At 34.8% G+C, this 17616-nt stretch overlaps 2 protein-coding genes across 11 annotated transcripts; both read right to left on the bottom strand.

Moving 5' to 3' along the window:
- Positions 1-4167: 4167 nt before the first annotated feature.
- On the bottom strand, positions 4168-8646 carry LOC142555959 (putative hydrolase C777.06c). Of its 4 annotated transcripts, none has more exons than XM_075667146.1 (10): positions 8340-8646; positions 7985-8120; positions 7317-7444; positions 6753-6900; positions 6573-6678; positions 6080-6138; positions 5398-5433; positions 5205-5314; positions 4649-4710; positions 4168-4567 (listed from the first exon to the last, which is right to left on the bottom strand). In XM_075667146.1, the coding sequence occupies exons 1-9, from the start codon at positions 8537-8539 to the stop codon at positions 4653-4655; spliced, it is 981 nt and encodes a 326-aa protein (XP_075523261.1). In that variant the 5' UTR covers positions 8540-8646; the 3' UTR covers positions 4168-4567; positions 4649-4652. The 4 variants fall into 4 exon arrangements, with proteins under 4 accessions (XP_075523261.1, XP_075523262.1, XP_075523260.1 ...); XM_075667147.1 differs by having other exon boundaries at positions 4168-4562; XM_075667145.1 differs by having other exon boundaries at positions 4168-4477.
- A 583-nt stretch (positions 8647-9229) lies between these two features.
- Positions 9230-16475, bottom strand: LOC142555958 (solanesyl diphosphate synthase 3, chloroplastic/mitochondrial-like). 7 transcript variants are annotated; one of them, XM_075667137.1, is made up of 13 exons: positions 16334-16470; positions 16105-16257; positions 14771-14863; positions 14515-14595; positions 14362-14433; positions 13338-13469; positions 12486-12572; positions 11657-11728; positions 11255-11340; positions 10866-10998; positions 10311-10400; positions 9763-9861; positions 9230-9611 (listed from the first exon to the last, which is right to left on the bottom strand). In XM_075667137.1, the coding sequence occupies exons 2-13, from the start codon at positions 16255-16257 to the stop codon at positions 9432-9434; spliced, it is 1278 nt and encodes a 425-aa protein (XP_075523252.1). In that variant the 5' UTR covers positions 16334-16470; the 3' UTR covers positions 9230-9431. The 7 variants fall into 7 exon arrangements, with proteins under 7 accessions (XP_075523252.1, XP_075523255.1, XP_075523251.1 ...); XM_075667140.1 differs by having other exon boundaries at positions 14771-14849; positions 16334-16469; XM_075667136.1 differs by having other exon boundaries at positions 16105-16475.
- Positions 16476-17616: the final 1141 nt, after the last annotated feature.

Raw genomic sequence — 17616 nt, 5'->3', positions numbered from 1 at the left:
GCTATGAGCAAAGCTGAAGTTTGCATACCCGATAGTGGTACAACGCACACTATCCTCCGAGATAAAAGATATTTCTTGGAACTAAAACCGACAAAAACAACGGTGAATACAATATCAGGTCCTGTAGACTTGATTAAAGGATGTGGTAAAGCACAATTTTTGTTACCTAATGGTACAAAATTTTTGATCAATGATGCTTTATATTCACCACAATCGAAAAGAAATTTGTTGAGTTTTAATGATATATATTCCCATGGGTATGATACTCAAACAATGAATGAAGGGAATAAGAAATATATGTGTCTTATCACATATAAATCAGGAAAGAAATATGTGATTGAAAAACTACCAATGCTCCCTACTGGATTGCATTATACACATATAAGTCCGATTGAATCAAACAGGGTAGTTGATAATTCTTCAATATTAACCAATTGGCATGATCGATTGGGACATCCTGCTTCAACAATGATGCGAAGAATTATAGAAAATACACATGGTCATCCGCTGAAAGACCAGAAGATCTTTCAGAATAATAAGTTTCAATGTAAAGCATGTTCTCTTGGAAAACTTATTATAAGACCATCACCAGCCAAAATCCAAACTGAATCACCAATGTTTCTTGAACGTATTCAGGGTGATATTTGTGGATCAATCCATCCACCATGTGGACCATTCAGATACTTTATGGTATTGATTGATGCCTCCAGCAGATGGTCACATGTATGTTTATTGTCAACTCGAAATATTGCATTTGCAAGATTACTTGCTCAAATAATAAAATTGAGGAATCAATTTCCCGATTATACAATCAAGAAAATTAGACTTGATAATGCAGGTGAATTTACTTCCCAAACTTTCAATGATTATTGTATGTCTATGGGAATCATTGTTGAGCATCATGTTGCTCATGTACATACACAGCATGGATTGGCTGAATCATTGATTAAACGTCTGCAAATGATTGCTAGACCAATGATTATGAAAACAAAGCTCCCTATTTCTATATCGGGACATGCAATTTTACATGCTGCTTCATTAATTCGCATCAGACCAAGTGCATATCATAAATACTCCCCATTGCAGCTTGCATTTGGTAAAGAACCAGACATTTCTCATTTGAGAATTTTTGGATGTATGGTGTATGTGCCTATTGCACCACCGCAACGAAAGAAAATGGGACCTCAAAGAAAGGTTGGAATTTATATCGGTTATGATAGTCCATCAATCATTCGATATCTTGAACCTCAGACAGGCGACGTGTTCACAGCACGTTTTGCTGATTGTCATTTTAATGAGGAAATCTTCCCAATGTTAGGGGGAGAACAGAAACATACCGAAAAGGAAATTACATGGCATGTATCATCATTGTTACATCTGGATCCAAGAACAAAACAATGTGAAAAAGATGTACAACAAATTGTACACTTGCAAAGAATAGTCAATCAAATATCAGATGCATTTGCTGACACAAAAGGGGTAACTAAATCATATATACATGCTGCAAATGCCCCTGCTCGAATTGAAATTCCAAAGAAACAAATTGAAGATACTCATGATGTCATTAAACGCCTGAAGAGTGGAAGACCAGTCGGTTTCAAGGATAAAAATCCTCGAAAAAGAAAATTTATAGAGAAACACGATTATCACAAAATAAAGAATGATGTTCCTGAAGAAACACATGATGATCACAAAATAGAGAATGATGTTCCTGAAGAAACACATGATGATGAAAATGTTCTGTCAGAACCACAAACTGACAAGAATCATGAAATATCTATCAATTATATTAATACTGGAAAAATATGGAACCGAAAAGATATAAAAGAAATTGATGATATATTTTCTTATAATGTGGCAATCGACATCATAAATGATAATAAAGATCATGAACCAAAATCTTTTGGTGAATGTAAAAATCGGCAGGATTGGATAAAATGGAAAGAAGCCATCCATGTTGAATTGGATTCGTTAAATAAACGTAATGTTTTTGGGCCTATAGTCCTTACACCTGAAGGTGTAAAACCTGTTGGATACAAATGGGTTTTTATTCGAAAGCGAAATGAGAAAAATGAAATAGTAAGATATAAAGCTCGACTTGTTGCACAAGGTTTTTCTCAAAGGCCTGGAATTGATTATGAAGAAACGTATTCTCCCGTGATGAATGCAATTACGTTTCGGTATTTGATTAGCTTGGCGGTATCTGAAAATTTAGAAATGCGTCTTATGGATGTTGCTACAGCTTACTTATATGGATCACTTGATAGTAATATATATATGAAAATCCCTGAAGGATTTAAGATGCCTGAAGCACAAAGTTCAAAACCCAGAGAATGTTATTCTGTGAAATTACAAAGATCATTATATAGGTTAAAGCAATCTGGTCGAATGTGGTATAATCGACTAAGTGATCACTTGATGAAAAAGGGATATGTAAATAATTCAATATGCCCTTGTGTTTTCATTAAGAAAACAACATCCGGATGCGTAATTATTGCTGTATATGTTGATGATTTAAACATCATTGGAACGAATAAGGAAATTCAAGAAGTTGTGTCATACTTGAAGGAAGAATTTGAAATGAAGGATCTTGGAAAAACCAAGTATTGTCTGGGTTTACAAATTGAACAAAAAGAATGTGGAATGTTTGTTCAACAGACAAATTATACAGAAAAGATCCTTAAACGTTTTAATATGGATAAATCAAATCCTTTAAGCACTCCAATGGTTGTTAGATCATTAAACATAGAAAAGGATCCATTCCGATCATGTGAAGAAGATGAAGATATTCTTGGTCCAGAAGTACCATATCTAAGTGATATCAGTGCCCTTATGTATCTTACAAATTGTACAAGGCCTGATATATCTTTTGCCGTAAATTTGTTGGCAAGATTTAGCACATATCCAACAAAGAGACACTGGAACGGAATTAAACATATATTCCGTTATCTACGAGGAACGACAGACTTGGGACTTTTGTATTCAAAAGATGCTAATCCAAGTATAATTGGTTATGACGATGCTGGATACTTATTTGATCCACACAAGGCACGTTCCCAAACTGGATATGTTTTTACTCGTGGAGGCACTGCAATTTCTTGGCGTTCACAGAAATAAACGCTCGTAACAACTTCATCAAATCATGCCGAGATTATTGCACTACATGAAGCAAGTCGTGAATGTGTGTGGTTAAAATCAATGACCCAACATATCCAAATCTCATGCGGATTATCATTCGACGAGAAACCTGTGATACTATATGAAGATAATGCTGCATGTGTTGCTCAAATGAAAGAAGGATACATAAAAAGCGACAGAACTAAACATATTCCTCCTAAGTTCTTCGCATTCACCAAGGAGCTTGAGAAGAATAAATGTATTGATGTTCGTCACATTCAACGTCAATATTCAGAAAGCATATATATAATATTGGGATGCGCAATCTACGAAATTTGTGAAGAATTGTTCGTGTCAACATGAGGGGAAGTTTACGTGACTGCACTCTTTTTCCCTTGCTATGGTTTTTATCCCACTGAGTTTTTCCTAGTAAGGTTTTTAACGAGGCAATATAAAAACACGTAATGAAGACAATCATTATGATCATCATCACAAGGGGGAGTGTTGAAAAATATATTTAAAATGTGTGTATTGAATATTTAAATGTTGAAAATAAAAGTTGTAAATATTGAAAATTAGTGTGTGATAATGTAGGTAATGATGTATTTTATTTTTGGATTATTTGTAAAGATTTCCTATAAATAGATCTCTCATTTGTGAAGAAAATCACAATTGAGTAGAGAGAAAAATATTATAAAGTGTGTAGTTTGGTAAATTTTGAGAGTTTGAGATTTTTACTTTTTACCATAAATTTTTACTTTTTCACAACAATCTTTTTAAATATTTTTATTATAATAATTCTACAAACCTTTCTCATTTTTAACACTGGCTGCAAATTTCCTTCTTTTAAAATAATTGTTGCCCCAAGAATATTATAATTAACACTTGCGATTACACCCGATAATTAAAAATTAAAGTTGCTTGTACAAGTCAATTATTTTTAATAATTTCATTTAAAACGTGATTTATGCATCAACCTCCAATTAGCTCGCCGTCCACTCTCCGCGTCTAATTAAATGGTTGTAACATAATTTAAGTGATCCATAGAAATTAATTGAAGCCATTTCTTAATCATTATTTATATTTTAAATTGAACATAGAGTATGTTTTAGCAATACATTGTCTTCAAATGACAGCATAATGAAGTTTCCTACAAAAGGAACACTAATACATATTTTACAGTATATTTCTCCCAAAAGTAGGAAGAAACAAAACTTAGGTTGAATTTCTACACGTTAAATCACAAGTAAACCTAATTCATGTATGCTTCTACTGCATATGATATAAGTATTTCTATTCCCCTTCTGCCATATGGGGAACCAAATAGCAAAAGAATCTGCAAATTGCTTTTATTTCATTCCTGCAAGAAAAACCATTCGAATTGCTAGTACCACAAAATAATATACGGCCTTTTTAGCACAATGCATTTCAAAGGTTTCCCAGAACTGATCTAAAATAAATAAGATCAAGTCAATTTTCGATTTTTATCGAGCAAGATCTGATCATATACAAGATATATTGAACACATCACCTCATCAAAGGGCTATAGGGATTCTCATCCCATCATGTGCAAGCTGGACCGGTATTCCTTCTCTGGAATGAATGAGAATGGTTTAAATTCTAGAATTTAATGTTTTAGAATCGCAAAATAAACCTCACATTACACTATTCCATGTTGGCATGCTAAGACTTATTTAAATTTGAAGGCAGTGACCGAGAGATGGCATGAATTGAATAACACAGACTAAGGCCAAAAATCAACACACAAAATTCAGTAGCACTGTATTCATCAACAATTATTCATGGGAAAAGATCAATCCAAGAAAAAGGATTCATAGTTGGAGGTTGGAATGTGGAGAGGAGAATAGACTTTAATTTTTAACTTTGATTTCCCTATAATCTGATAGAAATGAGCAAAATAAATTTGAGTCACTATTGAATTCAGAACATGAGCTCCAAGCTTTTCATAAATGGAGTAAACAAGTATAGTATTATGGTGAGTAAGCCCCCGCCTACTATTCTTTCTTGATCCTATTTTGGGCAGTTTACTTTCAAAACATTACACAAGAACACATAATCAACCGTACCTTCTAGACCATTCCATAAGAAATTCATTGTCTTTGTGGTGATCAAACTCGTGGGTCATTCCAATTAATAAAGCTTTCTTTGGACATATCCTCTTCACTGCATCAAGAGTCTAAAAACAACAAACTTAAGAAAATATAATGAAAGTAGCAACTTCCACTTGAATGTATCACGTAAAATCTACGAAGAAGAAACCTGAGGGAAGCAAAAGTGAGTATTGTGGGAACCTTTCTGCAATCAAGAAGGAACAAGTTGAACAAACAATAAGAAGTAAAACATGGGTATAAAGTATAATAAGAAATGTGGACCGGGAGGAATTAGGATCTGAAAAAGGCTCCCCAAAAGAGTAAACACAAATACAGAAGAAAAGTTCTGGTTTACAAAATTAACAATTGAGCAAAAGCCAGAGAGAATCAAAAAGCTGAAACTTGTAGTCAAGAATTTCTCGAGCAATCATCATTTTGTATTCTACAGAATTCTTAATCGCCAACCTCATATCTAATCAACGAATTGAATATTGATAGTACACAAGGTGAATGACAACAGGGCTTAAAAAGTAGTGTTTTATTGTGATTGTGATTGGCGTAACAACAAAACATACAACTGCAGCTTCATTTCATAGTAATCACACGAGTATGAGTTATAATATCTAGTCTTAATCGATCTTATACAGACTGAGATGCACAATACATAGACAAAGACTTTGCATCTCCAAGTCATCAAATAATTAACAGAATCACCATATCAAATAACAAAAGCAAGTATGGCACTACTTCTACAAAATTGCCTAATGACTACAGTGCGTATGAGCTAAAAGAGGTAAAGTTCACAGAAAAAGGGAAAAAAGGAACTTTTTGTTGGGGCTAACCATCAGTACCTTGTAAAGAGTGTCCAGAATAAGGAGATCCAACTGTCCACCTCCATGCTTGGAAATAACTAAAAAGGCAAATTAATTGTCACAAAAGGGCGAAATAACTACAAAAATAAATTGGTTGTCACAAAAGGTAATTTGAACCTACACAGAAACTGGCCATAAAATGCTTATCTTTAGTTTCTGTATAATTCTTTACTCATTCAATAAATTATAGTTGAACTTATCATGCTACATCATGTTCTTCATAACCAATAGTTTTTTCAACTGATTACTTGCACAAGCCTTTCAGCTCATGCTTTACTGGATAATTGATAACTTCAGAAAAGTAGATATCAGATATAAATTTCTGAAAAAGTTCAGGAATAGAAGCCGTTGATGCTTTTGTGTGTGTGTGTACAGAAAGAGAGAGAGAGAACACCAATTAGTTCATGATCTGAAGTGATCAGGTAGAAACCTATAAACACCAGACTACAAAGGAATAAAGGAGTGTGCTTACGGTATTCTGTGGGAGGAAGAAAGCGTGAAACATCTGATATATATGCTACTCTGGATCTTTCACCAAATAGAAAACCTAAACATACATAGTCCTCACCATGCATCACCTATTAATAACGAGAGACAAGTAAGGAACGAGAGGATTCTGAAAATAAAACAAAATGCAAAGGAGGAAACTAACAGGTAGAGGAAAAAATTGCAGTCCGGAAGCTACAAATTTCTTTGAGCAGTCATTATCAATAATCCTCCAGTCAAGTTGCGCTACACGTCTAACTTCCTGCCCAGGCTTAAGTTTTTTTTTAGCCAAGTAAGGGAATTTCACTGCAATGCTGTTCAGAACCAAACAAACTTAATTGCACAGAGCATCAGTTTTTATGTAACCAACATAAATTTTTTAAATATTCTACATGCTGAATTCATTTGTGCTATCACACTGGGCATTATGTTTTCATCAACAAATTTTTCTCCGCCTACTTTAGTCATTACAGGTAGCATATATTTCTGCCAAAAGAACAAAAAATAAATTGTGTGTACAGACAAAAATAAAATTTGAATTTTCAGAATGCCAATTTTTATTTTTTATGGTGGTTAATAGAAGCAGCAGCAGCACCAAAATTGCAGTGATACTGCAGCTACACATAGTATCTATGATTTATGTTCTTAATATTGATGTCAGCAAAATCATCATAATTTTAAGTTTTAACTCATAGAATGTGCAAAACACAACCCTAGAAGCGCAAAATACCTCTCCATTGCATGTTGGGAAAGGTAGATAGGAGTTGGATCAATGTCATTTGTTGGACTAAAAGGTTGCACGGCACGTATATCATCCAAACCAAGAACCGCATCAGCATGCTCATGAGTTAATAAAATCTGAATGAGCCAAAAAAAAAAAGAAGCTCCCAATGCTTGCTTCAATAATAAATAAAAAGATAAAATTAAACAGAAGTTAGAGAGGTTGCATAATGGTTGTTAGACTTCTTGAGCCCGTTTAATATTCATCAACTTTGCCTAATCGGACAGATTTAAAGGATGGAGAATATTTTTTTCCCTAAATGTACCCAAACATGGAAACAAAGAAGCAACCATAAAAAACCAGAACATCGAGCACTAGATTTCCAAAAATAAAGAGTTAAAAAAGGCCATGAAAGAAACTTATCAGTTAGGTATGTCTAAACAAAATTTAACAAGACATTCATAGAGCCCACTGAGTAAGATTTTTAATGACCAAATGGATATTTGCAATCAAGCAAAGTACTCGATTAATATGAGGTGGATCTCTTTATAAAATATCTTAATCCGTCTCCCCTATTTGCTCTTTAAGATGTGAAACATCATGTTACAAAAATGTGGGCACGCTAGTTTTATAAATTGCAAACAGAAAATGAAAAGAGAACGAAATAGTAAACTCACACAGTCAACTAGGGGAATTTTGTGAAAAGTGAACCATCTGAGTACTTGTTCCCTAAAAGTCTTGCCAACATCAATTAATATATATTTATGTTCACCCTCATCACCGCAATAATCGATTAGAAGCGACGTGTTGCACCTAACCAACCATCAGCACCAAAAAAAACTTGTCAAGACTTAAAGAAAACTTGTCTCCTGTTCGGATCCAAGAAACAATAAGTGCCAGATTCAATCTGCATCACTTTTCTCCACATAGTTGTATGAATGTACATTATGAACAATTTCGTTTGAGATTTTCTCAGATTCTTGATAAATAATTAAATAATTTGAAACTGGCAATAATTCTCCAAAGAAAAACCTGTAATTAGGGTTTCCCTCCGGTGGTAAGGATAAAGATTGGGAACACACAGGGCAGGGAGGATCGGAAGGTTGGATCAAGCACATTGCATTGGGGACAGCACTGGAACAACCGGTTCCCAGAAATATCAGAGCCGATTGCGACGTCTCCGCACTGCCGTTTGGTGTTACATTGCCGGCGGCGTCGGACGTGGCGGCCATCAGGTTCTGGGCGTGAGAGAGAGAGGAGGGGGATGGCGAGTGGATGTCTCAGATATCCGTCGTCGCCCTCACTGTACTACAATACGAATAAACGAATTTAGCTTAGGCATTTATACATGCCATTAAGAAGACTAATGGCTGTTACTTTTTCCTTCATTCATTTTTTTCCAACTTAAAATAAATAAATAAACAAATATATATTAATGCATCCACATACATGTCATATCTATTTTCTGTAATTAATTTTATTTATATTAAAAAATAAGTAGTGCCATATTTGTAAAATTAATGAGAATATTATAATTTAAAATTATAATATAATGAAAAAAGACAAAAAAAGGAATACCGATACACTATATTTGTCTCTATTTTCTAGATTCTTAAATACCGATGGGGGAATGACACCTCATCGATACTCACAAAGGTGTGCACGGTAAGTGTGCAGGATATCAAAACTGTATATATATATTATATATATTATTATATATATATATATATATATATTGAGTGGAAAAAGCAGTAAAATCCAAAAAACCGACAAAGCAAACTAATAAAAGAGTACTTTTCATCAACCAATTTAGGATCAATCGGTCAAAGCACTCTACCGCGAGAGAGAGTGTGTGAAGGCATCGGTGACAGGACTGATCTCCTTCTTTTATGTTTTAAACAATGATACAGCCTATAAAATCCTGGAACGACAAACATAATCCTGCATGTTGAAGCACAAGAAAATGGTGTGCGTATTACAAGGCACAATGCTTATTGATAAAAGCATGATATAAGAAAGATTGATGAAAATAATGATGGGACGCAACACTTGGAATCCTGTCCACTGTACGTTCTACAAGACCACTTGTAGACGAAATTTAGTTTGACTGAAAGTTACAGTGCCTTATTTTGTTCGCACGATGACTCGGTGTGTCAATTCTACAAGTGCCCGCCTTGATTTCTGAACATCCTCATCATTATTCTCAGGAAGGGAATCAATTGCAGCAGAGGCAAGGGTGGCGTGCTTTGCTGCTAGCTCTCTAGTCCTCTCAATGCCCCGACTCTTTCCAAGGTACTCTAGAGCCTGCAGTATGAGTAAAGAATAATTTTCAATCACTCAAGTTTCTCTTAAATGCATGTTTCAGAAATATAAATTCAAAAAATAAACTCATTAATGTAGCTAGAATAATGCTGACTGACTGATAAGCACAAGGTTGATTCAACAAAACACTTACACGATCCACATTTGCAGTATTGTCGAATCCCTGATCAACAATGGTCCGAAGCTCAGGAAACTCCTCCATAGCAAACAATATGGGAGCAGTAATAATACCCTGAAATAATTTCAGTCATATTTCGAGTGTTATAGATAGGGGTGTAATGGTGTATTAGTAGCCAACCACTGCACTAGATTGTAGGTTGCTAAACATCGATCAAATTGAAAACAGTTGCAAGCACACAGATAAAATAGAACACAGGAACTGCAGTTTAGTGATTTGGATTAGAGGAGAAGTGCTTATAAGTTGTAAAATTATTTCATAATATTACAAGTAGGCAACCATTAATTGTGACGTGCCAGAGGCAGGATTTACTAGAGACGTTTTTCTGGTCAGCCTTTCTCAGAAATAGTAGAAAATCTGGAACTACAGCTCTCACACGAGGTAAGTGCGTTGACAAACATATGGTTAAACAGCAAAGTGAGCACATGCTAACAAACACACAACACAGACTGGCAATTCTTCAACAAAATACAGAAAATCCAGCAAAAAAGTGGGACGAGTACATGACGAATGTCAGACAAAGAGCCTTTGCCAAGGGAACTTGATGTGCCAGTGAAGTCAAGAACATCATCTATTAATTGAAACGCCAGCCCCTGTAAATTTAAATGCAAATTTTAACAACAGCTGCTAAATGAAAGAATATATAAATAAATGCGAAGACAATAAGCATTTCATAAGATAGACATACAGCATGTCAGATAATACACTGTTACAACAGATTTTTAGGAAAATCTCAACAGAATTCACCCACTTTCACCAAAAATTGGTAGGCTGATATATAATTGGGAAAGTCATTGATGTAAGTAATTACTGAAACCATCACTAATGTAGCTGATAAACCGATGGACAAAACCACTATACGGGGTATAAGAGATACCAGAAAATTTGAACTAAACTAGCATGTGTAAAGAACAAGTCAAGTCAGAACATGAATGGTATATGAATTTAAAACTCCTCATCCTCTTTATATCCTCCATCAAGAGGATGAAAAATATAACAAAGGACGTCTAATCAAATTAAATGCAAAACAAACGAAGTAGGAGAGAAAATGTACAGACCAGATTTTTTCCATACTCGTATGCCAATATTGAAGCTTCAGCTGTCTGGCCAGCAAGAAGGGCAATGGCCTTGCAGCTATTTGAGATCAATGAGGCAGTTTTATAGTATGTTTTCTGCATATAATATTCCATGCTGCAAAGAGAAATAGGGACGTGATTTTGAGCTGAAGAGAACGGCCCAACTGGAAACAAGGTATCCTTAAAATAGAACTGCTCACAATTATTAAATAACTAAATTATAAATAACAAGTTCTTTTTCTCTGAAAGCTTTCAAATAACAGATTTAAATCAAATTCTATGACATGTAAATGCATCACGCCTTTCTGTGGCACACTAAACAACTCCAAGCAATGCCTATAAAGTATAAACCAAAAAATTGAGCACTGCACCTGCATCGCTGCTCAGAACTAGTAGTCATTTGCATTGTCTCACCAGTAACAAGATGCTCAACAACCATAGCCAAGAGTGATACAACCTGTAAAAACAGCAAAATCAGGAAACACATTAGTTGATAAATAAATGACAGCTCCAGTCAGCAAAAAATTAAGCAGAGAGCTACAACTAATTATTGACCAAATATCGAGTGTAAGAGACAGCTTGAGCAACAAACTTCAACATTTTGCAACAATAGTAATAATTGTTTATACCTTACATATAACCATATGGATTTGGATGACCATTTATATTCTCTCTTTGTTCAACTAATGCACATGCAGCAATGAAATGAGAGAATAAAAAGACATGGATCGACTATAAATTAAGGAAAGGAAATGCCAAGGAACAAAGAGTACCTCGGTGTTTTTTAAAGAAGCAAGTGCCACACAAGCTCTAGAAAGCAAGAAATCTCCAGCCAGTACAGCTAACTGCAATATCATGGAGACCACCACTAAGATATATGCAATTAAAAGAGCAACTAAAGTCAAATAAGCTCTGCAAGTTGATAGTTCTCATTTATTCATCTTGTATCCAGTCTCTCTGTAAGCATTTTTCCTTTCCATGAGTATATTTGTACTTGTATTTTGAGAAGACTAGTGTCTCTTGAAAAAATAAATCAAAATGTATAGATCTTGCTGTTAGTCTACACACCCATTATTTTAGTGGGTTCTTTTGCTGAATACTGTGTTCACTACCTAAGTTTTTAAAAAACCCATATCATAGACAGAGAAAACAAATAAAACAAATAGATGAAAGACCTGTTTTCTTCTGAAAAAATTAGTTTATAGGAATACCTATATCTTCTAAATTTTAAGCAATGAGGAACCGACACTCAATATCTCAATTCTTTGTGACTACCCAGTCGAAAGCAGTGATTAGCATCTCAACATAAATTTTAATTACAAAACTTAATGCATGAAAGAGAGGGAAGTGAGAGCACACTAACAACCGGTAAAAACTAAAATGAAAAATCAGTTATCAAAAAGATGCCAAAACAAAAAATAATTCAAAAACTTTTCATCATCTTAGCAAAAGTGAGAAGACAGTCATCAGGTGATACAACTGATTGCAATTATCAATTTCAAGTTTTTCTGCCGATTTTCTTCCTTTCAAATTTTTACGAGGTTTACTAATAAATTTTTCCAGAGGTGGAAATGAGCAAAAATTAACGAAATTTGTGGGTACCTTGTTACCCATTACAAAATTCAATGAACCAATCCCACGCCTTGTGTCAGCATCATCCAACACATCATCATGGAGGAGGCTGGCAACCTAAAAAATTTAATATGAAGTTGTAAGACAGATGAGATAATGTTGATCAAAGCTACAAACAAAGCAATTACACAAAACTATGCATTTAAAACTCTAATATTCGAGACACCACATAATTTATGACAAGAATTCACATATCAAACAACTAAAATGAAGACAACTTCAAATATACTACCATTTGACATATCAAACAACTAAAACGAAGACAACTTCAAATATACTACCATTTGAAGAAAGAGAGATTTTTATCATGGAAAAAGCTCAGATTATTCAAAGGATCTTACAGATACTCGTCTTTTCATTTTGTAATGCTATTCTCATCCAGAAAAGGAGCCAAACAGATATCTTAAATATGTTCAGACTTGAAAGGAAGCAAAAGAACATGACAATAATATCAGAATATAATGTTCCAATCTGAAGAACTCAAACAAAACTAGCCACTCTTTCCAATACAAAACCAAGTCCACCATACTGCCATCATCTGCTTCTATTAAATCCACGGACAGAAAAGATCTACACTTCGTGAGGTCAAGCAGCAGATGATGAAACCTGGGTAAATAGTAGGTTATCTTAAAATAAACCAAAACTAAAGAATATAATAGTCTCTCTCACTGGTCCAACTAAACTGCATGTCTAGTCTAACCAAAGTTCATCGCGAAAGTTTGAAAATGTTGGACGCGTGACTATTATCTGCTTTGGGCCCTAGGGATGCATAGGAATGTAAAAACTAGAGTTTTTGGCTTCAAGGAGAAAAAAATCACTGACATGGATCATCTCTGTGATCTCAGCAATACATCGCTGTCTTGAACGCAATTCCAAGGACAAAGGATCGCCAGCAGCATCAGAAGCTGGTCTCGGCATTGGAATATTTAAAGCTGTGGCCATCAGCAACAGAACCTGCATTGTGTACTATTCAGGTAAATGATACTAAAAAACAGACCAAAACCACTTCTGTTAGTATGCATTTCATTCAAATTAAACCGCACATGATCAACAGAATAATAACACAACATGATTGCAAAATTCACGTTCTTTTTACATCTATGTAATACATCACAAATAAATAGATAATTACAGGTATAGAATAAGTAACATTTCATGATGCAAACGTAGAAATAGAATACAAAGTATGTAGAGTTAATATAAAGACATATGAAGTACAAAAAGATGGCAAATTTTATCATATGCGGCAATTTTCAATTTAAGTCATTACATTTAGTCAGTATGGATATTAAAGAAGTGAAAAATATAATGAGCTCTCAGCACTTAATAGGTGTATAGCTATGGTAAATTGGTACAAGATGCTAAATTGATTCATTTGGTTGAGAAGATTGATGCCAGAAAGTTTGATGGAACCAGTCTTTTCTTTTCTTTTTCCATAGCACTTGCAATCTGTCATCGATATTTTAAAATGGCAATCTCAACAAATTTTTAGGGGCGGCCGAGCACTGATCTCATAATATGATTAATCATATCACAGAGAGTACGATTTTCATTATGTTTTATCAGTCCAACCAAAAACACACATTCACAAGGGTTGGTTAAGAACTAAACTGGCACACGCTATTGAGGAATGTATTTTCAACCCATGTTTTTGGTTAAATTGAATCCATTTGGCATCCTTTTCACTGTCAGATTAGTTTTTACAGCATGCAACATGTTTTTCACCACATTCAACATTGCTCTAATGAGTCATGAATACGATTTTCTCATTAGAAATTCAACCATGACTTGAGTGCTATCGCTGTCATAAAAAGGAATGGAATCAAATTGCAGGTGAGGAACTTACTGTGGGTCGAAATCTTTTTCCTTCGACTCCCATTTTGAAAAAATATTCTGCAGCAGAGGCAAGCTTGGGGACCTAGAAGATTAAAGGAATGCAACCTCTCCATCATCATGATCGATCTGTTAGCTGACAAAATATAGAAGTAGATGTCAATACCTTTGCAATTACCATGGACCTCAAGCTATTTGCCAGAATGGACAGTTCATCAGCAACGAGAGAAAATGGATCTAATTGCTCCTGAGATATAAATTAAGAATGAAGTATTAATACTTTCTTCATAAACGCCACCAATGGAGCAAATATAACTGGAAAAGAAACCAAATATGAGGAGACAACTTCATTAGAATTTATGTTACGTGTACAATTAAAAGAGCTCACCAACAAGTAGCAAGAAGATGATTATTTCACTAACCTCAACAACATAGGTTCCCTGACGTTGAGATTGTTTCCCAATAGTACTTATGGCACTTGAAACCCAAGAATAAATAACTCTGCAACCCAAAACCTACTAATCACCAGCAACATAGAAGGCATAGTACAAAATATTTAGAAATTTTTTTAATGCCAAACAACAGTAACTAAGTGACAATCAAGATGATCAACAGTGACAACAAAAACTCCTACAAAATAATGAAACAATGTGAAATTTAAACACTAAATAATAATGGTATGATCAACAAGACAACCGGGTAAAACTACTGCAGGTAAAAGATATCAACAACCAGAGTGCAAATGCTACAGCCCGCACTACAGGAACCATGTCCTGAGGCTCAAGCACCTTGTCAGACACCAGTCATATCAAGAATGCAGTGTGTGTGGATCCAATATAAGTGTAAAATGGAGCTTCCTAGAAAACCAACATTTGTTGTAATCATGTCAGTTACCCGGTGGGGGGGTGGTTCTTCTCCAGAAACAAGTAGCACTGGCTAAGACAACAATAAGCACACATTCATTATATATACTGTCCATATACAGTATGACATAGATAGGACTTTCTCTACAAACTTCGAATTTCTAATAGTATTCTTCAATACTTTATAGTCTACTTCATCTATACACATATATAATTAAAGGAAACTGTAGCCTAGCTAATTATATTTTCTACATAATGATTGGATGATTATCAAGCTTCTATCCAACGATTGATAATCCTAAATTAGGAAAATGAGAGTACATGAAGTAAAAATCGAGGTGCAATGAATGACTTAAAAGTATTCCAGTCATCAATCTCGTCAAATTCAGATACTCATTACCTCCATAATGCATACTACATAGTACATACGATAAATGGCTTCTATTTTTTGTTTTTAAATATCTCGACAAAAGGTTCAGCAAAAATCACCAGACAGTAGTACCTTGTTAGAAAAGCAACTCGTCAGTTAGCATAAAGCACCATTCTCTGGGTACTTGGATAGTCAGTGCCCAGAAATCCAGCAGAAAATTCAAAAAAGCCAACTGACGTCCACCACTTGTTCGACGGAATTTCCACAAGAAAATTCTCGCATCATTAAGTCAGCCCACAATCAAAAAGTACAAAAAAGTAATTTCACGGTCATTGTAATTTATTTGCTCCAAATACATATCCAGGTAGAAAAGATCAATATCAACACATAACACTCCATTGAATCTATATTCAAAGATTGACTTGCAACAGAAAAAGCAACTTCATTCATTCTCCGTGACAAGATCATTACAAACTGTGATATCAAGTTACTGAACTCAACAAGAGCGAGTATATTTATTTACCTCTTGGGAATAATGATCAGGAAAGCGAAACTGGGTGCAGGGCTGAGGTAAATGACGCTGACGCTGGCCATCACCAAGTAATGAAGAGTATACCCATCGATATCTGTTGCAACCCGTCCTTGTAACCCGGGTCAGCCCCCTTGCAAATAACATCTCCAACGGGGAAAAGGTGGTTCAAGTTATTGGATGGAAGGTCGACAATGAAAAGGCAAAAACGAAGAAAGATTACTTGTCAATGGCGCCGATGAAGAATATATTAGTAAACAGAAATTCGACTGGGACTCGGCTCCGCGGCCACCGTCAACAGCTTATTTGCTAACATCTTTCGGAGAATATGCAACAGGCTGCCATGTTCCAAGTCCCAAATCTGAATGATGGGATCGTCTGCCTTACAATTGGGCCACGAATGGGCTAATTCTCTTTAATGGTCAATTAGTTTTAACTTTGGTTCAACAGTGGGGATCGAAAGGCCCAAATTTATTCGGGCTTTTGGGACACACATGTTTAATCCTGGGTGCGCAAACTTTTGTGAACCAACCAGTATGTAAGAATTAAGTAGTGCATTTTTTAAAAGAAATTAATTACAAGGAATTATTTAATGCCATAAGATGAATGTAAATCAATGTGCAATAATCACAATATTTTATATAGGAAAATTAAAAAGGCTATATAAAGATCCCGTTTGATACTAAGAATTAATCCCCTTAAATTAAATAATAAAAGAAGAATGTCAAGAAAAACTGAAAAAGGGTGTTCATATCATTTGCTTATCAGGGTATAAAAAGTAGAGTCGAGCTCGAATGTCACACTGTTCGAACTCGAATTGTTTTATTTTCTGTTTGTATCGAGCTACAGCTCGACTCGTGTATATATCGAGTTACTCGAGCTCACTAATCTGAATTCTTGCTTTTAAATATTGAGCTCGAGTTTGGATATGTATGTACAAAAATATTCTTTATTTTTTATTATTCTAAATAAAATATATATACATTAATAGAAGTTGTTCGAGTATAAAAATAATTGAAACTTAACTCGAAAAAATATTCGAGCTAATCGAACACGACTCGAGCTCCAATCGAGTTTTGACCGAGTTATTCACGAGTTACTCACAAATAACTTGACTCGCTTGCATCTCTACCGATTGCCTCGCTGATAGCCTTCGACGTCAATGGCAGTGTGCGTGTGGTTAAATGACATTAATTCTCGCTCTATCCAATCATTCGTCGCTAATTCTACCAGTTTCAACCAACATGCGTTCTAATAATGACATGAGGATGGGACCAGCTTTTATGGTTCCCAAGTTTCAATTTAAAATTAAAATGAATCGCATCTCCTTTGATTTAAGCCCGGAAATTTAATATGGGAGAGTATCGTCGAAAAATATTCAAATTTATAAGCAAGTTTTCTCCACACAAATTTCACATTCTCAGAGTATATTCAGTTGTCCTTGCCAGAAACTCGGAAAAAACTTAGAGACCACTGCTGAAAAGGCAACTTTCAAGGCTTCCTCCC

The sequence above is a fragment of the Primulina tabacum genome, chromosome 9 (genome assembly GCF_025594145.1).
Source record: "Primulina tabacum isolate GXHZ01 chromosome 9, ASM2559414v2, whole genome shotgun sequence".
Taxonomy (NCBI): Eukaryota; Viridiplantae; Streptophyta; class Magnoliopsida; order Lamiales; family Gesneriaceae; genus Primulina; species Primulina tabacum.
The sequence above is the reverse complement of the archived record's forward strand: the minus strand, read 5'-3'. Positions and strand labels throughout refer to the sequence as shown.

Excerpts from the sequence above, each read along its gene's own strand:
- LOC142555959 (XM_075667144.1), bottom strand. The coding sequence starts at position 8,539 with ATGGCCGCCACGTCCGACGCCGCCGGCAATGTAACACCAAACGGCAGT. Across the intron at positions 8,121-8,339 it reads GAGGGAAACCCTAATTACAG|GTGCAACACGTCGCTTCTAA; the intron begins GTTTTTCTTTGG and ends ATGGTTGGTTAG. Across the intron at positions 7,445-7,984 it reads AAATTCCCCTAGTTGACTGT|ATTTTATTAACTCATGAGCA; the intron begins GTGAGTTTACTA and ends TGGCTCATTCAG.
- LOC142555958 (XM_075667136.1), bottom strand. The coding sequence starts at position 16,257 with ATGTTATTTGCAAGGGGGCTGACCCGGGTTACAAGGACGGGTTGCAAC. Across the intron at positions 12,573-13,337 it reads AGATCACAGAGATGATCCAT|GTTGCCAGCCTCCTCCATGA; the intron begins GTCAGTGATTTT and ends TAAATTTTTTAG. Across the intron at positions 11,341-11,656 it reads CTTCTTTAAAAAACACCGAG|GTTGTATCACTCTTGGCTAT; the intron begins GTACTCTTTGTT and ends CTGTTTTTACAG.